General features: G+C 37.4%; 1 protein-coding gene across 1 annotated transcript in view; it reads left to right on the top strand.

The window, feature by feature from the left end:
- Nucleotides 1-24,038, top strand: part of ODAD1 (outer dynein arm docking complex subunit 1) — a 249,453-nt gene that overhangs the window by 12,282 nt on the left and 213,133 nt on the right. The window contains exons 3-5 of the mRNA XM_053691034.1: nucleotides 4,079-4,178; nucleotides 19,725-19,914; nucleotides 22,862-22,984. Coding sequence (XP_053547009.1) covers nucleotides 4,079-4,178; nucleotides 19,725-19,914; nucleotides 22,862-22,984 — 413 coding nt within the window. The remainder of the gene's footprint in view (nucleotides 1-4,078; nucleotides 4,179-19,724; nucleotides 19,915-22,861; nucleotides 22,985-24,038) is intronic.

Genomic DNA, 24,038 nt, shown 5'->3' with positions numbered 1-24,038 from the left:
CTTTTATTACCCATTCCCCAGTTTTGCATAACCAACAATGTTATACTGTATTAATATACTTTTTACCTCTGTGATTACCTTGTATCTAAGCCTCTGCAGACTGCCCCCTTATTTCAGTTATTTTTACAGACTTGCATTTTAGCCAGTCAGTGCTGACTCATAAATAACTCCACAGGAGTGAGCACAATGATATCTAAATTGCACACATGAACTAGCACTGTATAGCTGTAAAAAAACTGTCAAAATGCACTGAGATAAGAGGCGTTCTTCAAGGGCTTAGAAATTAGCATGTGAGCCTACCTAAGTTTAGCTTTCAACAAAGAATACCAAGAGAACAAAATAAATTTGGTGATAGAAGTAAATTTGAAAGTTGTTTAAAAATGCACGCCCTATCTTAATCATGAAAGTTTAATTTTGAGTAGACTGTCCCTTTAAGTTAAGAGAAAATAGAAGTTTGTGGCCCACATTAGAATTGCTATGTTGTTAAAAACAAAACAATGACTCACAAACAAACTGTGACCTTTACAATGAGATGTATCTACTGAGGAAACTCGGAGGTAAAATATCTTTCATTTTTTTGAATAGAGATGTTCAGGTGATATTTTCTAGGCAGCTTTTTACAGCTATGCTGCAGCATCACCTTATAAAAATATTATAAGATAGTGAATTCTACTAGTCATATATCCAAGCTAGTTTTAAATGTAAAGCGCTCCCTTAAAGCATAGTTATGTAGTAAGAATATAGTAAGATGTATATTGTTTTTATGAGACTAATAAATTATTAAACATACAATTTTGGAGCATTTTAAGTTTTTAACTAAGTTTTTAACCCAGCCATTTGTTTTGTAATAGACCACATATTTATCTTCCTTCTGGCCACTTCTACTCGATAATATGACTCAGACTTTTATCCAAATATTGAAGACTTATTTTAAGAAGCCTAAAATTCTAAGGGGACTCTTTCATTTCTATCACAGTGATATTTTTTTATGATTCTCATATGGATAATTGATAAGGAAATCAGAAACATTGAACTGTATCTTATTTTTAGATGTTTAGATATATATATAAAAAAATCCAATCATGAATCCACCCTCCATATACAGCCACCTGGATGTTTAACTTGACATATTATATTCAAACAAGAACAGTAACTCAACAGGATTTTTCACCTAAGCAAAGTCAAATTTATTGACATTTCGGGGAACACATAATCCCCTTTTTCAGAAGGAGGGGATTATGTGTTCCCCTGAAACGTCAATAAATTTGACTTTGCTTTGGTGAAAAATCCTGTGGTGTTACTGTTCTTATTTGTGCATATATATATATATATATATATATATATATATATAAAATTATACTTTATTTATGAAGCGCCAACATATTCTGCAGCGCTGTCCATGGGTACAATTAATTTAAATAAAACAATGATATAAGACTTGTAAGAGACAGGACAAAATTTTCAAACACAAACACATACAGTAAACCGGACAGATAGCTCAGCATGCTAAGGCACTGTGGCTGAGCTCTGTAGCAACCCAAGGGTTGCAGGTTCAATCCCCAGTGAGGTCCACTCAGCCTTTCATCCGTTCTGAGGTTGATAAAATGAGCAGCGCCTTGAGACCCTTACGGGTGATTGGCCACGCTTTACAAGTACCCAATATACAATACAGGAGGAATTGAGGGCCCTATTCCCGTGGGAATTTACAATCTAGAAGGATAGGAGGTTGAGAAACATGAGGGGGCGACTGCAAGATTGAGAAAGATGTTAATGCAGAGTTAGATGAGGAAAGTGAAATTCATTTATTTTTGAGTTGGGTGGTAGGCTTCTCTGAACAAAAAAGTCTTCAGGGAGTATTTAAAGGAAGAAACGCCTGACAGCACAAGGGAGAGAGTTCCAGAGGGTAGGTGCTGCACAACAGAAGTCCTGCAGTCTAGCATGGGAAGAGGTCATAGTTGAAGATGCAAGGAGCAGGTCATTATTGGATCTTAGTGGGTCGGACTGGAGTATACTTGTTTATTAGAGAGGATAGGTAGTGGGGAGCGGCGTTGGTGAGAGCTTTGTATTTAAGGGTAAGAATTTTGATTTTAATTCTGCTGTGAATGGGGAGCCAGTGAAGGGACTCACAGAGAGGTGCAGCAGATACAGAGCGACGGGAAAGGTGGATTAGCCTGGCAGAGGCATTTAGGATGGATTGAAGGGGGGGGGGGAGGCGGGAAAGAGGAAGGCCAGTAAGTAGGTTATTGCAGTAAAGTCGGGAAATAACAAGGGAGTGGATTATTTGCTTTGTGGTGTTAGCGCTCAGAAAAGGGCGAATCTTGAAAATATTGCGATGGTGGTTGCAGCAGGATGTAGAAAGTGATTGGATGTGGGGGACGACGGATAGATTTGAGTCAAGTGTAACTCAGAGGCAGCGGACTTGGAGCGATGGGGAAATGGTGATATTGTTGACAGAGATAGAGAAGTCAGAAGTCGGCGTAGAGCTTGAGGGGGGGGGGGATTAGAAGGAGCTCAGTCTTGGACAAGTTAATCTTTAGGTGGTGAGAGGCCATCCAGATAAGCAGTCGCTGACATGAGAAAGGACAGAGGGAAAGAGAGCAGGGGTGGAGAGGTAGATCTGGGTGTCATCAGCATAGAGGTGATATTTGAAGCCATAACTGTTGATAAGTTTACCCAGTGAAGAAGTCTAAATTGAGAAGAGTAGAGGACCCAGAGCAGATCCTTGAGGTACTCCATCAGACAGAGACATTGGAGAGTTGGAGTCACCGGGAAATGACACCGAAAAAGACCTGTGTATATATATATATATATATATATATATATATATACACTCACACATACACTATATATATATATATATATATACACACTCACACATACAATATATATATATATATATATATATATATGCACTCAAAATCAAAATCATTATACAGAGAAGCATGTATATTATGCTACTTGTTGCAGCTCATTAATGTCTGTCATTAATTGGCCACAGAAGAAGATATAGGAAAACAAGGGTATTTGGTTTGTAAAGTAATGCACATTCTGCAAGGAAAATTACAGTTTTCAATTATTTTAAAAAAACAAGGGGGTTAAACACAAAATAAAAGTCAGCTCTAGAACAGTAATGCACTACTGGAACCTCACTGTACATCTGGTAAGCCAATGACAAGAAGCATATGTGTATAGGCACCAGTCACTTACTAGCTCCCAATAATGCTGCTCCAAAGCCTACCTAGGTATGCTTTTAAAAAAAGGATACCAATAGAAGTAAGTACATTTGAAAATAGAAGTAAATTGCAAAGTCTTTTAAAATTGTATTTTCTATATCAAACAAAAAGTTTATATTTGATGTCCCTTTAAAGGGGTAGTCTAGTCAAATGTAAACTTCAATGATTCAGATAGAGCATGCAATTTTAAGCAACTTTCTAATTTACTCCTATTATCAATTTTTCTTTGTTCTCTTGGTATTTTTATTTGAAAAAGCAAGAATGTAAGCATAGGAGCCATCCCATTTTTGGTTCAGAACTTGGGTAGCACTTTCTGATTTGTGTCTAAATGTAGCCACCAATCAGCAAGTGCTACCCAGGCACTGAACCAAAAATGAGCCGGGCCCTAAGCTTAGTTTCAAATAAATATACCAAGGGAATGAAGAAAAATTGATAATATGAGTCAATTAGAAAGTTGCTTAAAATTGCATGCTCTATCTGAATCATGAAAGTTTAATTTTGACTAGACTATTCCTTTAATTGCTGATGAGTGTCATGCGTATATGAAAAAGCACTTCAAGATCCCCCTTAGCCTTTGTAATAAGATGTTTTATTGTAAAGCGAAACATTTATATCAAGCGCATTTAAACAAATTGACGCCATTCTACAAAAGTGTTACAGCCTGAGAGTAACGTAGTTAGAACTGCACTAAAGTCTTATAGATGAAATATTTGGACTACGTATTTTGGTCACATTGAAGTGATTAGTCTTGTAACTTACCCTGAAGCTGCGCCTGGGGTGTAACGTTTTGTCAGTGTTTGCATGCTTTTTCCTGGACACCCATGTGCAAATTCTTTATATTACAGCAGAGAGTGAGCTGGCCAAACTGCAACGGAAATTTCGCCTGCAGGAGGGAGATCGTAAGGCTTATGGCATTGAGTCCCAAGAAACTATCAGGAGGCAGCTGTATGTATTGGTTCTCCAGATTTGTTCAACTAATCTGTTATAGTCTGACATCCGCCTCTAACAGACAGGAGTCTGCCTCGGGCCATTCTCTCTTAATGTCATGTCATTAGTGCAATATGGTACACTTGGATGTGCTGTCTGAAGACATGAAGCATTGCACGACACCTGCTATTTCTATCATTTTGTGCATTTTACTTAACCTCTTGGCTACATAAAACCCCAGTGACAAATATTCTGCAGGAGCTTTAGACAATCTACAGGAGAACAAGGACAGTGCCCTTCAGATTGCATACAATATTCCACCTTCAATATAATACATTCACTTAATACTAACAAAATGATTATAACTATATATTTAAAATGCAACACTCAAGGTTTTAGTTGTTACCATACACACTACTGTATCAAGATTACAGTGTATACTCTCTCATATATATAGATATATATTTATATATCTCTATATATATATAATTGTTGCTGCTAGAAATTGAAACAGAATAGACCATTAATTATACATTCTAAACCTCTTCCTTATGTGTTAAAATATGTCCTTGTCGCATGCTCTCTAGTACTTGAATACGCTGCAAAAGAAAAAGCTGGGTTGTTTAATTTGCAGAATTTTGAAAACTTAGGTTATAAAATTTGCTTATTGGCCTCAAAAAGCAAGGAGTGTCTGATGTGTAACATTATAACTCAATTTTATTATAACAGTGTAACATCACAGTTTACGCTTTACTATAAAAGTGTAAACCTCTTCCAGGAAGAGAAAATATATAGCTGCTCTGTATTCCCAAAGTCCCCAGTTGCATTCCAGTTTTCAAGTTGTGGCATGCTGTTTATATCAGGGCAGGAAAGTAGAGAAACAAACACATTGGTGTTATATTATGTGTTTATTTAGACTAGACACGCAATTAATAAAGGCCTAGATTACAAGTGGAATGCAGAAATGTTAGCGCTATTGTGCTTTAAAATCACTCATCTGCAATCCGTACCTGGTTCCATTTTTGCACTCACATTACAAATTATTTTTTATTGTTTGAGCCACATAATAGACTTATATGGGGTGGCCAGTAAACTTCATGTCAAATAACACTCGAGTGCTAGGCCAATAGCACGCTAAGTAGTTCTTAATTTACTTCTGTGCACTACTATTTCAGTAAAACCTTAATCATAACACACTTCACACATGCATACATCTACACATATACACCTTTGACCCCTTAAAGGGACAGTCTACACCAGAATTTATATTGTTTAAAAAGATAAATAATCCCTTTATTACCCATTCCCCAGTCAACACAGTTATATTAATACACATTTTACCTCTGTGATTACCTTGTATCTAAGCCTCTGAAGACTGTCCCCTTATTTCAGTTGTTTTGATAGACTTGCATTTTAGCAGATCAGTGCTGACTAATAGGTAACTCCATGGGCATGAGTACAATGTTATCTATATGGCACACATGAACTAACACCCTCTAGTTATGAAAAAAATGTAAAAATGCATTCATATAAGAGGCGGCCTTCAAGGGCTAAGAAATTTGCATATGAGCCTACCTAGGTTTATCATGTGACAGACATCAGCCAATCACAGACTAGTATACATATACCCTGTGAGCTTGTGCACATGCTCAAAAGGATCATGTTCCCCAGAAAGTGGGCATATAAAAAGACTGTACACAATTTGATAATGGAAGTAAAGTGTCTTAAAACTGCTGCTCTTTCTGAATCCTAAAAGTTTTTTTTGACTTGAGTGTCCCTTTAAATCTAAATAGAACTTAAATCCTTTCTTTTGGTTACATTTTCATGTGTTTTGTTAGGTAAACTAGCAAACCATAATCATTTACATCAGGTTCCAAAAAGCTCTACATTTTAAAGAGCTATTTTGGATTGTGCTTGAGCGCATCGTCCCTTATAATACAAGCGCAGTAAGGATGCCAATACAGCTCTCTGCACTATCCATAAAAAGTATAGGTCAAACTAAAATAGTTTCAGCCATGTTAAGATGCTTTTTTTAATATTCTTAATGTACTTTATAATAATAAATAAAAGGTTGCCCCAATCATACCATACTTTGTTACATAGGAGTGAGAGTTAGGCAGTCTTAAATGGAACATGGTATTTTGTGTACACAAATTTGTGCATTATTTTTGCCCAAGGCCAGGTACAAGATAATGCTCCTGCGCTATTAATTGTATTCCACTTGTAATCCAAAATGTTTAACCTCTTAAGGACATATGACGGAATTTTTCTGTCATAAAACAATTGAGCAAACTGAAAGCTGTGTCCTTAAAGGGATAACTAAATATTGGAAAAAAAGCTATTTAGTCTACATTCATTCTAATGTTGCCACACTGTCAAGGTAAGGATACTAAGACATACCTTGGCCCTTCAAAATGCTACATAGAGTTTGCTTAGAAGTTCCTTACATCTCATATGGCTTCAATTGATATATCCATGAACTTGTCTAAACTAACAAAATTCAGCATATGTGTCTTTTTAATTTGTTTTAAAAACATGTATTTTTATCAGAGGTTTTGCTACGCAGTTCTTAATTGCTGATATATATTGTGTCTCTTTATAAAAAAATACTTTAATGTCCTTTTAAGGTTGTGTGTTTGAAAATGTATGTTTAACTGTTACAGGTACAACTCCCCAAATCCAAAATTCTAGAATGCAAACTTATTCTGAAAGCCAGACTTTTTAATTAATATTTTTTATAAAATACAATGATCAAAATTTACTATTTTTCCCTGCCTGTCACAATCTTTTCTGCCTGTGTCTTTAGTTTGATTTGTGCATTCTAAAATGCAAATATTAGTCAATATTTGTTTAAAACAAATATTACCTTTCTGATTACAATACTGTACTATCTTCTGAGGGTACAATGTATATAAAAACAGTGGCGTAGCGTGGGGGAGCCACAGGTGCGGTTGCCCAGGGCGCATAATTCTTAGGGGCGTAAAATTTCAAAAGAAATTTGTGTCCCTAAGGAATTTTAGGGGTTACTTGTGAGGGAGCTACCTGCCAATTCATAAGGTGCGCTACTAGGGTTGCCACCTGCCCCGGTATTAATAATTGGGGGGGGGTAAAAGAATGTGCATGAGTCAGTCACACTTATCTTCAAGTGAAGTGAGGAGGAGGCCCTGGATGCAGCCTGAAGTGCATCATGGTCGATGGTCCAACCAGTCCTCCTCTCAGCTCACCTCCCACGGACCCAAATCCCGCCCAGTCATTTGATCTCGGTGGTGTGCAAGTGCAGTGTTGCTGCGAGCTGCTTCTGCGACGAGTCCGACAGAGGTGGCTAGGCTGCGACCTTGCTGTTTGGGTACTGTTCAACTTCTTCCTAATGATATGATCTGCAGTTTTTTCTAGGTAAAATATGTTTTTTTATAAAAAAAGAGTTTCCTCTGTATTACCTGCTGATCACCTGAAGTGATCACCTGCCGGCCTGCTCTATAAAAAAATATATATTTAATATATATATATATATATATATATATATATATATATATATATATATATATATATATATATATATCAGAAGAGAGAGAACAGCACTCCTGAGATAGAAAAAAAGCTAGAATAACTTCCATGCCTGTTCATTTTTATTGCAACTCAGGGTGCACGTTCTTTTAGCACACTATGCCCCTTCACAGAGAAAAAATATCCTATAGCATATCAGTCTGACCCTGTCCAATGACCGTCCAGCACCGAAATACCAGGCAGTTCTTCTCTGAACAAGAGAAACAACAACCCCAGATGATTGTTTCGGCCTTCGGTGGGCCTCGTCAATGAGGTGCAGTTGTACAGTTGTATCTCTCTAAGGGCATGTGTGCACGGAGTCCACGCCTGGTTTCCCCATTACTCTTAGGGAGACCCAAGAGTAATTTGCATAAATATCAGAAGAGAGAGAACAGCACTCCTGAGATAGAACAAAAGCTAGAATAACTTCCATGCCTGTTCATTTTTATTGCAACTCAGGGTGCGTGTTCTTTTAGCACACTGTGCCCCTTCACAGAGAAAAAATATCCTGTAACATATCAGTCTGACCCTGCCCAATGACCGTTCCACAAATGCAGAGGAAAGAAGCAAAAAATGGGTGTTTATACAATCAACAGAGGAACAATAATGTGCTGATGTCCACAGTTGTAAATGGAAACATAGCCTACCAACCCAGGTAGGTACTGTGCATAACTTCCACCAACCTACTTAATAAAAATCCTCCGTTGTCAAACAGTCACAAATCACAATAGTCACCCAGGGTTCCTCTCTCCCCGGAGACCAGTAGAAAACGCAGGAAAACGGATCTTGCAGTTACAGGCCAAAAACATCCAACATGTAGGACAGCAATTAGTAATTCATATTGGCAAAGTAACAAGACTCCCCTTAAACAAATAGTAGGCAAATACCTCATATGTTGTTGCTCCAGCGGCTTTCCTGATGTCACACTGGACTGCAACGATGTATGCCAAACTGTGGAGGGAAGGCTGTCATCGATCCCTGGTCCTGCAGGCTGTTTCTTGAAGTCCGCCAGATCCACAGCTCACAGCCACAAAATCAGTGCTCACTACGGCCCAAAAATGCAAAATAACGAACAAGAGAACAGAAGCACCTGATACTGGCCGTTAGTATTGAGAGTGAATTTAATGAACAGGGTATAACATCACAAAATAAGGTATACGAAGTATACACAGGGATCATGTCCCTAATAAAAAACAAACAATACAGAGGGGGTGAAAAATTGTAGAGCTAGTAACAACAAAGCGGCTAACGCGTTTCGGCGTGAGCCTTACTCATAGCCTCTATACACATTTAAAATTATATATATATATATATATATATATATATATATATATATATATATATATATATATATATATATATTGCGTGTATGTGTATATATATATACATATATATATATATATATATATATATATATATATGTGTGTGAAACAAATATAAAGGGAAAGGGATGAAGGAATAGATTCTATTGGCGCAGCACTCTGAATAACAAAAGATAGAAATATTTAATTTACTGATATACCTATAATTGTGATAAACATATAATTAGAGCTTATAAAGATGTTAGAGACATATCTAGGGAAGAACTACTTAAACCCAAAATGCCAAAAACAAAATGTAAGAGGAATGAGAAAGGTACAAGCCACAAGAGTCAAACTGGAGGAATCACATTCATGACTACCTACACCAACCAATACAATAGTATCTGTAATATTATCAGAAAGAATTTATCAATTTTGAAAGCTGATAATGTATTAAAAAACGTGATTGAAGAGGGGTGCAAGTTTGTGTCTAAAAGGAATGTTACTATTGGTAATATGGTGTCCCCTAGTGTATTGAAAAAACCCAAGAAGAGTAGCAGTTGGCTCACATGTAAAGGACACTATAAGTGTGGCACACGTAGCTGTGTAGCATGTGACCTTACGCAGACGAGCAAGGTTTTTCAATCTTCCAGTACCCACAAGGGCCTAGATTTAGAGTTCGGCGGTAGCCGTCAAAACCAGCGTTAGAGGCTCCTAACGCTGGTTTTGGCCGCCCGCTGGTATTTGGAGTCAGTGATTAAAGGGTCTAACGCTCACTTTACAGCCGCGACTTTTCCATACCGCAGATCCCCCTACGCCATTTGCGTAGCCTATCTTTTCAATGGGATCTTCCTAACGCCGGTATTTAGAGTCGTTTCTGCAGTGAGCGTTAGAGCTCTAACGACAAGATTCCAGCCGCCTGAAAATAGCAGGAGTTAAGAGCTTTCTGGCTAACGCCGGTTTATAAAGCTCTTAACTACTGTACCCTAAAGTACACTAACACCCATAAACTACCTATGTACCCCTAAACCGAGGTCCCCCCACATCGCCGCCACTCGATTAAAATTTTTAACCCCTAATCTGCCGACCGCCACCTACGTTATACTTATGTACCCCTAATCTGCTGCCCCTAACACCGCCGACCCCTGTATTATATCTATTAACCCCTAACTTGCCCCCCACAACGTCGCCGCAAGCTACTTAAAATAATTAACCCCTAATCTTCCGACCGCAAATCGCCGCCACCTACGTTATCCCTATGTACCCCTAATCTGCTACCCCTAACATCGCCGACCCCTATGTTATATTTATTAACCCCTAATCTGCCCCCCTCAACGTCGCCGACACCTACCTACACTTATTAACCCCTAATCTGCCGAGCGGACCTGAGCGCTACTATAATAAAGTTATTAACCCCTAATCCGCCTCACTAACCCTATCATAAATAGTATTAACCCCTAATCTGCCCTCCCTAACATCGCCGACACCTACCTTCAATTATTAACCCCTAATCTGCCGACCGGAGCTCACCGCTATTCTAATAAATGGATTAACCCCTAAAGCTAAGTCTTACCCTAACACTAACACCCCCCTAACTTAAATATAATTTTTATCTAACGAAATAAATTAACTCTTATTAAATAAATAATTCCTATTTAAAGCTAAATACTTACCTGTAAAATACATCCTAATATAGCTACAATATAAATTATAATTATATTATAGCTATTTTAGGATTAATATTTATTTTACAGGCAACTTTGTAATTATTTTAACCAGGTACAATAGCTATTAAATAGTTAAGAACTATTTAATAGTTACCTAGTTAAAATAATAACAAATTTACCTGTAAAATAAATCCTAACCTAAGATATAATTAAACCTAACACTACCCTATCAATAAAATAATTAAATAAACTACCTACAATTACCTACAATAAAACCTAACACTACACTATCAATAAATAAATTAAACACAATTCCTACAAATAACTACAATTAAATAAACTAGCTAAAGTACAAAAAATAAAAAAGAACTAAGTTACAGAAAATAATAAAATATTTACAAACATAAGAAAAATATTACAACAATTTTAAACTAATTACACCTACTCTAAGCCCCCTAATAAAATAACAAAGCCCCCCAAAATAAAAAATTCCCTACCCTATTCTAAAATACAAATATTACAAGCTCTTTTACCTTACCAGCCCTGAACAGGGCCCTTTGCGGGGCATGCCCCAAGAATTTCAGCTCTTTTGCCTGTAAAAAAAAACATACAATACCCCCCCCCCAACATTACAACCCACCACCCACATACCCCTAATCTAACCCAAACCCCCCTTAAATAAACCTAACACTACCCCCCTGATGATCTTCCTACCTTGTCTTCACCATGCCAGGTTCACCGATCCGTCCTGGCTCCAAGATCTTCATCCAACCCAAGCGGGGGCTAGACATCCACTGAAGAAGTCCAGAAGAGGGTCCAAAGTCTTCCTCCTATCCGGCAAGAAGAGGACATCCGGACCGGCAAACATCTTCTCCAAGCGGCATCTTCTATCTTCTTCCATCCGATGACGACCGGCTCCATCTTGAAGACCTCCAGCGCGGATCCATCCTCTTCTTCCGACGACTAGACGACGAATGACGGTTCCTTTAAGGGACGTCATCCAAGATGGCGTCCCTCGAATTCCGATTGGCTGATAGGATTCTATCAGCCAATCGGAATTAAGGTAGGAATTTTCTGATTGGCTGATGGAATCAGCCAATCAGAATATAGTTCAATCCGATTGGCTGATCCAATCAGCCAATCAGATTGAGCTCGCATTCTATTGGCTGATCGGAACAGCCAATAGAATGCGAGCTCAATCTGATTGGCTGATTGGATCAGCCAATCGGATTGAACTATATTCTGATTGGCTGATTCCATCAGCCAATCAGAAAATTCCTACCTTAATTCCGATTGGCTGATAGAATCCTATCAGCCAATCGGAATTCGAGGGACGCCATCTTGGATGACGTCCCTTAAAGGAACCGTCATTCGTCGTCTAGTCGTCGGAAGAAGAGGATGGATCCGCGCTGGAGGTCTTCAAGATGGAGCCGGTCGTCATCGGATGGAAGAAGATAGAAGATGCCGCTTGGAGAAGATGTTTGCCGGTCCGGATGTCCTCTTCTTGCCGGATAGGAGGAAGACTTTGGACCCTCTTCTGGACTTCTTCAGTGGATGTCTAGCCCCCGCTTGGGTTGGATGAAGATCTTGGAGCCAGGACGGATCGGTGAACCTGGCATGGTGAAGACAAGGTAGGAAGATCATCAGGGGGGTAGTGTTAGGTTTATTTAAGGGGGGTTTGGGTTAGATTAGGGGTATGTGGGTGGTGGGTTGTAATGTTGGGGGGGGGGTATTGTATGTTTTTTTTTTACAGGCAAAAGAGCTGAAATTCTTGGGGCATGCCCCGCAAAGGGCCCTGTTCAGGGCTGGTAAGGTAAAAGAGCTTGTAATATTTGTATTTTAGAATAGGGTAGGGAATTTTTTATTTTGGGGGGCTTTGTTATTTTATTAGGGGGCTTAGAGTAGGTGTAATTAGTTTAAAATTGTTGTAATATTTTTCTTATGTTTGTAAATATTTTATTATTTTCTGTAACTTAGTTCTTTTTTATTTTTTGTACTTTAGCTAGTTTATTTAATTGTAGTTATTTGTAGGAATTGTGTTTAATTAATTTATTGATAGTGTAGTGTTAGGTTAATTGTAGGTAATTGTAGGTAGTTTATTTAATTATTTTATTGATAGGGTAGTGTTAGGTTTAATTATATCTTAGGTTAGGATTTATTTTACAGGTAAATTTGTTATTATTTTAACTAGGTAACTATTAAATAGTTCTTAACTATTTAATAGCTATTGTACCTGGTTAAAATAATTACAAAGTTGCCTGTAAAATAAATATAAATCCTAAAATAGCTATAATATAATTATAATTTATATTGTAGCTATATTAGGATTTATTTTACAGTTAAGTATTTAGCTTTAAATAGGAATCATTTATTTAATAAGAGTTAATTTATTTCGTTAGATAAAAATTATATTTAACTTAGGGGGGTGTTAGTGTTAGGGTTAGACTTAGCTTTAGGGGTTAATACATTTATTAGAATAGCGGTGAGCTCCGGTCGGCAGATTAGGGGTTAATAATTGAAGGTAGGTGTCGGCGATGTTAGGGAGGGCAGATTAGGGGTTAATACTATTTATGATAGGGTTAGTGAGGCGGATTAGGGGTTAATAACTTTATTATAGTAGCGCTCAGGTCCGCTCGGCAGATTAGGGGTTAAAAAGTGTAGGCAGGTGTCGGCGACGTTGTGGGGGGCAGATTAGGGGTTAATAAATATAACATAGGGGTCGGCGATGTTAGGGCAGCAGATTAGGGGTACATAGGGATAACGTAGGTGGCGGCGGTTTACGGAGCGGCAGATTAGGGGTTAAAACTGTAATGCAGGGGTCAGTGATAGCGGGGGCGGCAGATTAGAGGTTAATAAGTGTAAGGTTAGGGGTGTTTAGACTCGGGGTACTTGTTAGAGTGTTAGGTGCAGACGTAGGAAGTGTTTCCCCATAGGAAACAATGGGGCTGCGGTAGGAGCTGAACGCTGCTTTTTTGCAGGTGTTAGGTTTTTTTTCAGCTCAAACTGCCCCATTGTTTCCTATGGGAGAATCGTGCACGAGCACGTTTTTGATGCCGGCCGCGTCCGTAAGCAACTCTGGTATCGAGAGTTGCATTTGCGGTAAATATGCTCTACGCTCCTTTTTTGGAGCCTAACGCAGCATTTGTTTGAACTCTCGATACCAGAGTTAAATTTATGGTGCGGCCAGAAAAAAACCCGCGGAGCGTTAACAGCCCTTTTACCGCCGAACTCCAAATCTAGGCCAAGGTCTTTAACTGTGGCTTTTGTACAAATTGTAGATCAGACTATGCCATATACATGGTGACATGCACAGCCTGTGAGAAACAGTATATAGGATGCACTTCCAGAGAGACTAGAGTCAGGATTAAGGAACACCTATATGACATAGATAAGAATAGAGCCACAACAGGAGTCTCAAAACATTTCATATGTGAACATGGGGGAGATATAAGTACGTTCACCTGGATGATTATTGATTTGGTAATGAAACAGCCCAGGGGTGGTAATAGGGTACAAGCCCTCTTTAGAAAGGAGGCCTACTGGATTTTTACACTTAGGACGCGTAAACCAAATGGCCTAAACATAGACGGAGACATCATTAACTTCTGGGAGTAAATAGGCAGTAAGATAGGCCATGTATAGTAAATGGATGTAATGATGAGATTAATTGTTACTAATCATCATTTTTTCTATTCTAAACACAAACATAAGTTAAATAGCAGGGTACAGTCAGTGTCTCTCCTAGAACAAGGATGCAGAAATGTAACTTGTATATATGCATGCACAACACATATATATATATATATATATATATATATATATACTAATCTGTTATCATTGTTTAGTAGATATGTAGTACTTAACTAGATTAAGATGGATTTGAAAATATATCTAATGAAATGCATGCAATATTACAAGTAGAGAAGTCACACCATAGTCAGTTAGGGGTTAACTGTACTGTAATAATGTGTGCTTCCCTTTTACAATATCATTGATGGTGTTGAACTGCTGTCTCTTTAAGTCTCCATACTACAGCTTTCAGTGGGAAAAGAGGCAACCAATGAGAATGTGAGGGAGCGTATTTAAGCTCCACAGGTGCTAGTCAGATTAAGTCTATGAATAAGGCTAGATAGCCGAAACGCGTCAGACTGACAGATTTCCCACTGAATTTTTATGGTTTTAACATGTGTGCCGTGGATTTTAATCGAATTTGAATAAAGGAAATATTTTAACTTTTATGGAATGCAGTTATCGATTGATTTTCATAAGATAAAAAATATATACAAATGCGTTATCGCTGTTATGATAAAAATGACTATATTGATAGATAGTATTTCAAATGATTGAACTGTAAAGTTAATAAACAATAGTAATGTGTGTTGTGTGTGTTGTGTGTGTTAATTGTAATTGATCCAATATATGCTGAATATATGCTGAATAAATATTAGTCTAAATTAAAAAATATGATGCCGCACTAGTTGTTATGCTGTAGCAGTTAATACATAAACCTACGACAATCCGTATGGAAAGTACCGTAAACATAAGACAAAGTTAAGAACACAATGAGCCAATGTTCTATAAATATAGTCCTTGTTAATTCCCAATGGAGAATAAATAAACAGATGTCAAAACAATTTTCTTTGAGCAACAGGTCCCGTTGGGAGCCTACTTACACTCCTTCACCTCAATCATATGAGGTAAGTGCCGCGTAGTGCAAGGGGAATCCCTTCCGGGTATCAGCTGCGAGTTGAAGGTTTTCTGTCTTCCGAAAATGTTAGCACTCTTCACCACTCGTTCCTGTGTATATATGGCAAAAGGAGAGAAAGCAAACAATAATGCAACTCTGTATGTAAATTACACACAATTTATTATAGTAAAAGGATGTACGCTTACATTAAAAACCCTCAATAACATATGAGGTAATTCATAGCTAATATTGCCATATATTTGTGTCCCAGGAATAAGGTATCTTGGCTGTGAAGTGTGCACTCTGTGGAAACATATAGTAAAAAGGACTTTTTACTATATGTTTGCACAGAGTGCACACTTCACAGCATGATAGACCCATGTCATATGGTTTGTATCACTACTAAATTTGGGTTCTATTGAAATACGATACAGCTGTATTGCACATATAATATACTTAGTGCACGGTTACGGTACTTTCTATACGGATTGTCGTAGGTTTATGTATTAACTGCTACAGCATAACAACTAGTGCGGCATCATATTTTTTAATTTAGACTAATATTTATTCAGCATATATTCAGCATATATTGGATCAATTACAATTAACACACACAACACACATTACTATTGTTTATTAACTTTACATTTCAATCATTTGAAATATTATCTATCTGGCTCCAATATAGTCATTTTTATCATAACAGCGATAACGCATTTGTATATATTTTTTATCTTATCTTTAATTATATGTTTATCACAATTATAGGTATATCAGTAAATTAAATATTTCTATCTTTTGTTATTCAGAGTGCTGTGCCAATAGAATCTTTTCCATCATCCCTTTCCCTTTATATTTGTTTCACATAATACCATCTATCAGGTGATCAGCATATAGGGCTACTGATCGCGCCCGATAGGCATTCTAAGGCTGCAATTTGTTCCACTCTTGTCAATATATTAGGGAAATTAACAGCGCCATACCTATACACATCTTTTTTTTAATATATATATATATATATATATATAATATATTAATATATATATATAAAAATGTTTTTCATATTGAATTTGAGGCCGCGAGAAGCCATGCCCCCAAGCCATGCCCCAAGTCACACCCTGAGACACACCCTCTCCACCACCTTTTAAAAAGTGTCCAGGAATCTTCTGGTCAAAAGGTGGAAACCCTTTGTGCTACCGTGCGCACTCACAAATGCATCACTGTACTGGTGGAAGAGACTCACTCAGTGCTAATGGGTTAGGGGGCGCAATACTTGCCTTGCTCTGGGCGCTGACAACCCACGCTACGCCACTGTATAAAAGTGTTAAAAATGATATAAAGCTACCTTTAGGTTACATTTATAAACTGTATAATGACATGTAAATATTGTCTGAATGACACAAGTTACTTATGTCATAAGATATTGTTTACACATAGTCCAATCCCCACTCCAAACTGTCCAATTTTATAGATAAAGATATTTCAAAATCCAAACTTTTTCTGGTCCCAAGCCGTTTGGATAAAGGGTTTTCTACCTGTTTTGAAAGAAAATGTAAAATAAACTATTGCAATTAAAGTCTACTTTTGCATTTCACCCCTCCCTGTATGAATGGAGCCAGTACTGAGAGGTAACAAACTAAGCTGGAAGCTTTGTGTACACAAAATACCCTGTTCCATTTAAGACTGCTTATAGTATGGTAGGATTGGGGCAACCTTTTATTTATTATTATAATGTACGTTTACACTTAGAGGCCTATTTATCAAATGTCTGTCGGACCTGATCCGACAGTGCGGATCAGGTCCGACAGACATTGCTTAATGCGGATAGCATTATGCTCTCCGTATTCAGCATTGCACCAGCAGCTCTTGTGAGCTGCTGGTGCAACGCCGCCCCCTGCAGACTCGCGGCCATTCGGCCGCCAGCAGGGGGTGTCAATCAACCCGATCGTACTCGATCGGGTTGAATTGTGGCAATTCCTGTCTGCCTGCTCAGAGCAGGCAGACAGGGTTATGGAGCAGCGGTCTTTAGACCGCTGCTTCATAACTACTGTTTCTGACGAGTCTGAAGACTCGCCAGAAACACGGGCCCACAAGCTCCATACGGAGGTTGATAAATGGGCCTCATAACCATAACAATGAAAACATTATAAAAGTGTTAAAAATATAAGCATTCAATATATTGTTAATTTCTGATGTTAGAGTATCTACCAGATACAAGAGGGTTAATAATGGTGCTAATAATTTGTTTTAAACAAGCAAGGTAGACTGGGACTTCATTTCATTTGTGCCATATACCCACAGGGGGCCACAGATCAGTTGTCTGCAACTTCAGATCAAACCCACAGACCTGTAGCCCTTGTCAATTACACTAGACCTCAGATCAGACCCAAGGCCCTGCAGCTTCTATCAGTTGTATTACAACCCCAATTCAGAAAAAGTTGTGACACTATGGAAAATGCAAAAATACAACCGAGAAGAGTAATTGGAAAATTCAATTCACCCTGTATTATATTGAAAACCCATTATTAACACATTATTTGATGTTTTACTTTGTGTATTTAATGCATTTTTGAAAATATGCACTAATTTCAAATCTGATGACTGCAACACGTTCCAAAAAAGTTGGGACTAATAGTGATGTGACAAGTTGAGATAAGAAGGTGATATGAAACAGGTGAGGCAATTGTGTAATCATAGTATGTAAGGAGCCTCCAAAAAAGGCCTAATCCTTCAAGAGCAAGGATGGGTCGAGGCTCACCAATCTGCCAACAGATGCTTCAGCAAATAATCCAATACTTTGAGAATAACATTCCCCAAAGACAAGTCAGTAGGATTTTGGGCATTTCACCTTCTACAGGGCACAATATAATTAAAAGGTTCAAGGAATCAAGTCAAATCTCTGTGCGTAAAGGGCAAGGCAGAAAAAAACTTCTGAATGTGCATGATCTCCGATCCCTCAGACATGTCTCAAAAACCTTCATGAGTCTATAATGGATATCCTTACATGGGCTTGGGAATACTTTGGTAAACCTTTGTCAGTCGACACCATTCGCCACTGCATCCACAGATGCAAGTTTAGGCTTTACTATGGAAAGCAGAATCCATACATCAACACACTGCAGAAGCGCCACTGACTTCGCTGTTCTCAGTCTCATCTGAGATGGACAGTAGCACAGTGGAATTGTGTTTTGTGGTCCGACAAGTCAACATTTCAAAAGTTTTTATTAAAAAAACAGCTGTCATGTTCTCCGAGCCAAAGAGGAAAAGGACCTTCCAAACTGTTATCAGCGTTAGATCCAAAAGCCAGCATCTATCATGCTATGGGGGGTGTCAGTGTCTTTGGCATGGGTAACTTGCACATCTGTAAGGGCACCATTAATGCAGAAAGATAAGTTTACATTTTGGAGCAACATATGCTGCCATCCAGATGTCGTCTTTTTCAAGGACATCGCTGCATTTTTCAGCAGGACAACACCAAAACACATTCTGCCCAGTTTACAAGCGTATGGTTGCATAAGCAGAGAGTGCAGGTGCTACCATTGCCTGCCTGCAGTCCTGACCTGTCTCCGATTGAGAATCTGTGATGCATTATGAAGAGCAAAATAAGGCAACAAAGGCCCCGTTCAGTTGCGCAGCTGAAGACATGCATAATGGATGAATGGGGAAAATTCTGCTTGCCAAACTAAACCAACTCATTGATGCCTTCAGTGCCCAAATGCTTAATAAGTGGTATTAAAAGAAAAGGTGATGTTACACAGTGGTAATTAAACAGTCGACTGTCCCAACGTTTTTGGAGTGTGTTGCAGTCATCAGATTTGAAATGATTGTATATTTTCAAAAATACATTAAATTCACAAAGTAAAACTTTAAATAATGTGTTTTCAATATAGTACAGGGTGAATTGAGTTTTCAAATGACTCTTTGTTAGTTTTTTTTTGCATTTTCCAACTTTTTTGGAATTGGGGTTGTACCTCACCAAACCTCAGATTCAACCCATGACTTCCTGAGGCTTTGTGTCAGTCATGTGAGTAAAAGGACCACAGATCAGACCCTTGGCCCTGCAGTCTCTGTATCATACGACCACACCAGAACTACAATCAGACCTATGGCCTTGTAGTCTCTACATCAGTCACATGATCATACTAGACAGCTCCAACCCACAGCTTTGCAGCCTCTATCATAAGTACACACCAGACCTTAGTTTAGACCCAGGTATATTTTTTCATATACAGTATATTTTATAACAATACAGCTACTGTTCAGCCCCAGGATACGGCAGACTAATATATTCCTTCAAAAAATATTGATATAATTGGAGAGTGTTTCACTGATTTACATAATTCCATTCTTCTGTTTTGCCTTATAGAGCAGAGATACGCTCACTGGAAAAGGAACGTGAAGAACTGTTAAAGAACTTAGAAATCACAGAGAGCAAGAGCAATCAAGCTCGTGACCAGGGAAGCCGAGACAAACTCCATTCTTTGTTGGAACAGCAGGATGAGTTGGATGAGCTATTAGCAAGAGAAAAGGAAACTATTGCTGAAATTGAGCAAGAGGTAAAAAAGTGTTTTTTTTTCATAAGTTTATGACAAATCTTCCAGCCATCAACAAAATATTCCGTCTTTAAAGGGACACCCAAGCCAAAATAGTCTTTTTATGATTAAGATAGAGCATTTTGCATTTTTTATATACACACTTTTTGGGGAACAAGATCGTACTGAGCATGTGCACAAGCTCACAGGGTATGCGTTTATTAGTCATTGATTGGCTGATGTCTGTCACATGATACAAGGGGCCAGAAAATGGGAGAAAAAATACATTTGTCAGAAAAAAATTCAGGGTAGTCGTTAAATAATTGTCTTTTTATTATGCATTTGTTAATTATGCAATTCTACTGCACTTAAAGGGACAGTCAACAACAGATTTTTTGTTGTTTAAAAATAAAGATAATCCCTTTATTACCCATTCCCCAGTTTTGCATAACCAACACAGTTATAATAATACATGTTTTACCTCTGTGATTACCTTGTATCTAAGCCTCTGCAGACTGCCCCCTTATTTCAGTTCATTTGACAGACTTGCATTTAAGCCAATCAGTGCTCACTCCTCGGTAAATTCACGTGCGTAAGCTTATTGCTATCTATATGAAACATGAACTAACGCCCTCTAGAGGTGAAAAACAATTCAGATTAGAGGCGGCCTTCAAGGTCTATTAGCATATGAACCTCCTAGGTTTAGCTTTCAACTAAGAATACCAAGAGTACAAAGCAAAATTGGTGATAAAAGTAAATTGGAAAGTTGTTTAAAATTACATGCCTTATCTGAATCATGAAAGTTTTTTTTTTTTACTTTAATAGTCCTTTAAATAGATAAATACAAAAAATAAAATATGTTGGTGATATAGCAGTTGATGAATGCTTTAATTTACTCAACTTTTTCTCAATCACCTTTTTCCATCAGCCTCAGTTTAATTTTTGTCTAACAATAAATTATAGAATTGTCTTTAATTTCTCAACCGAAAACCAAATCAAGCTGAATTTACCCATGATACCAAAAAACCTTAATATAGCCTGAATTTCAACTGTAAAATAAATTATATTTTTTCCATAAATCAGTTGAAGTATGCTCTCATTTTGGTTTGTTTGTCTCAGCTACTTTATTTCTATCTTTTATTTCAAAAGCTTATACTGTATGTTTTGATTAGACTCCCCGTGGTAAACACTTCATTTTTCTTATGATCATCATTCACCAGTTGACAAATGTTTTCATTTAGTACATTGGTTCTCAATTACTTTTTCTATCACCCTCAGTTCCAAAAGACCTTATATATGTATGTTATCCGAATGATAAGATTATGTTTAAAGGACCATTAAAGGGACACTGAACCCAAATTTTTTCATTTGTGATTCAGATAGAGCATGCAATTTTAAGCAACTTTCTAATTTACTCCTATTATCATTTTTTCTTTGTTCTATTGCTATCTTTATTTGAAAAAGAAGGCATCTAAGCTATTTGTTTGATTCAGACCCTGGAAAGCACTTGTTCATTGGTGGATTAATTTTTCCACCAATCAGCAAGAACAACCCAGGTTGTTCACCAAAAATGGGCCAGCATCTAAACTTACATTCTTGCATTTCAAATAAAGATACCAAGAGAATGAAGAAAATTTGATAATAGGAGTAAATTAGAAAGTTGCTTAAAATTGCATACTCTAGCTGAATCACGAAAGAAAAAATGTGGGTTAATTGTCCCTTTAAATACAGTAGATTTGCATAATCAACAAATGTATGATAAAAAGACAATGTAATTTATCATCGGTCTGTCCGTCATGATCTGCTCAGCGGATCATATCTGACAGACATTGATGAATGCCGACAGCATACGTTCTCGTGAACTGCTTGTGCAATGCCGCCCCCCGCTAACAAAGGGTGTCAATCAGCCCGATCGTATGAGATTGGGCGGATTGATGTCCGCAGCCTCAGAGCAGGCGGACCAGTTAAGGAGCAACGGTCTTAAGACTGCTGCTTCATAACTGCTGTTTCCGGTGAGCCTGAAGGCTCTCGCGGAAACAGGGGCATCAGGGGCCATTCGGCCCTTGATAAATCGTCCCCTAAGTCTGAACTATAAATAAGTAGTAGAAGTTTTTCTGACAAATTACAAAGTTATGTCTATTTCCACTACTCCTATTTCATGTGATAGCCATCAGCCAATTACAAATGCATATACGTATATTCTGTAAATTTTTGCACATGCTCAGTAGGAGCTGGTTACTCAAAAAGTGTAAATATAAAAAGACTGTGCACATTTTGTTAATGGAAGTAAATTGTTTCTTCCATGATTCAGATAGAACATGAGATGTTAAACAACTTTTCAATTTAATTATATTTTCTAATATCTTTTATTTTCTTGGTATCCTTTGTTGAAAAAGTATGCTTTATTTTGTATGTTGGTCTCAATTATTTTCTATCACCCTGGCTTTCAAAAGATCTTGAATATGTTTTGATTAGACTCACGATCAACACTGAATTTTGCTTATGATTACCACAAACCAGTTGATAAATATTTTCATTTAGTATATTGGTTCTCAATTACCTTTTTCTATCACCCTCCATTGATCAGAAATAATCAGATAAAGCTGAACTTAAGGTGTGATTTAGCTACATTTAGCCACCAATCAGCAAGCGCTACCCAGGTTCTGAACCAAAGAGGGGCCAGCTCCTAAGCTTACATTCCTGTTTTTTCAAATAAAAATACCAAGGCAACGAAGAAAAATTGATAGTAGGAGTAAATTAGAAAGCTCTGCTCTATCTGACTTATGAAAGAAAACATTTGGGTTCAGTATCCCTTTAATATGGCCCTGATGGTACTTTTTCCTGTTGTGTCAAACACAAACACAATCTAGATAAACTTATCTAGGCGTTGGTTCTTGCTAAATTCAGCAGGTGGCTATCATATCTGTTACATATACACAACTGGAATACAGTGTTATTTTTCTCCCTATAGATCAAGTCCTGGGAGAGGAAATTGTTAGACCAGAGAAAACAAATGAAATGCTCTACAGGACCTATACAACAAAATATCCATGTGCAGAAAAATGTCAAGGTGTTAGAGAACAGATTAGACAGGGTAAGTAATGACTGATGTATTTGCATTTCTAAAACAAATGACCCATTCTGACTTTTTTTTGTTACATTTATAGTAGCGTGATTGTTGTGTTAAGGTTTGTACTGTGTTGATTCTGCAAAAAAACACACATTGTTTAATTAAAGGGACATTATAGTCAAAATCCACAGGAAAAATATGCAATTACATTTCTGTAATACAAAAACAATTTAAAGGACCACTCAATACAGCAGTTTTCTATAATTAACAAGTGCATAATAAAATAAATTGAAATAACACCTACACTGAAATTCAAATAATAAGTAGATTTATTTTTGTTACATTTAGTTTTTCTCTCTTTTTCCAGCCCCCTGTATCATCATGTGACAGACATCAGCCAATCACAGACTAGTATACGTATACCCTGTGAGCTTATGCACATGCTCAGTAGGATCTTGTTCCCCAGAAAGTGTGAATATAAAAAGACTGTGCAAAATTTAATAATGAAAGTAAATTTAAAAATGTCTTAAAACGGCATGCTCTTTCTAAATCATAACAATTTATTTTGACTTGAGTGTCCCTTTAAAGGGACAGTCTACACCAGAATTTTTATTGTTTTAAAAGATAGATAGTCCCTTTATTACCCATTCCCCAGTTTTGCATAACCAACACAGTTATAATAATATACTTTTAACCTCTGTGATTATCTTGTATCTAAGGCTCTGCAAACTGTCCCTTTTTCAGTTCTTTTGACAGACTTGCAGTCTAGCCAATCAGTGCCTGCTCCCAGATAACTTCACATGCACGAGCACAGTGTTATCTATATGAAATACGTGAACAAACACCCTCTAGTGGTGAAAAACTGTTAAAATGCAATCTGAAAGAGGTGGGCTTCAAGGTCTAAGAAATTAGCATATGAACCTCCTAGGTTAAGCTTTCAACTAAGAATGCCAAGAGAACAAAGCAAAATTGGTGATAAAAGTAAATTGGAAAATTGTTTAAAATGACATGCTCTATCTGAATCATGAAAGTTTATTTTGGCCTAGACTGTCCCTTTAAGTTAAAGTCCTTTCACTTT

Source organism: Bombina bombina, chromosome 8 (assembly GCF_027579735.1).
Source record: "Bombina bombina isolate aBomBom1 chromosome 8, aBomBom1.pri, whole genome shotgun sequence".
Lineage (NCBI taxonomy): Eukaryota > Metazoa > Chordata > Amphibia > Anura > Bombinatoridae > Bombina > Bombina bombina.
This window is presented reverse-complemented; position numbering and strand designations above follow the sequence as displayed.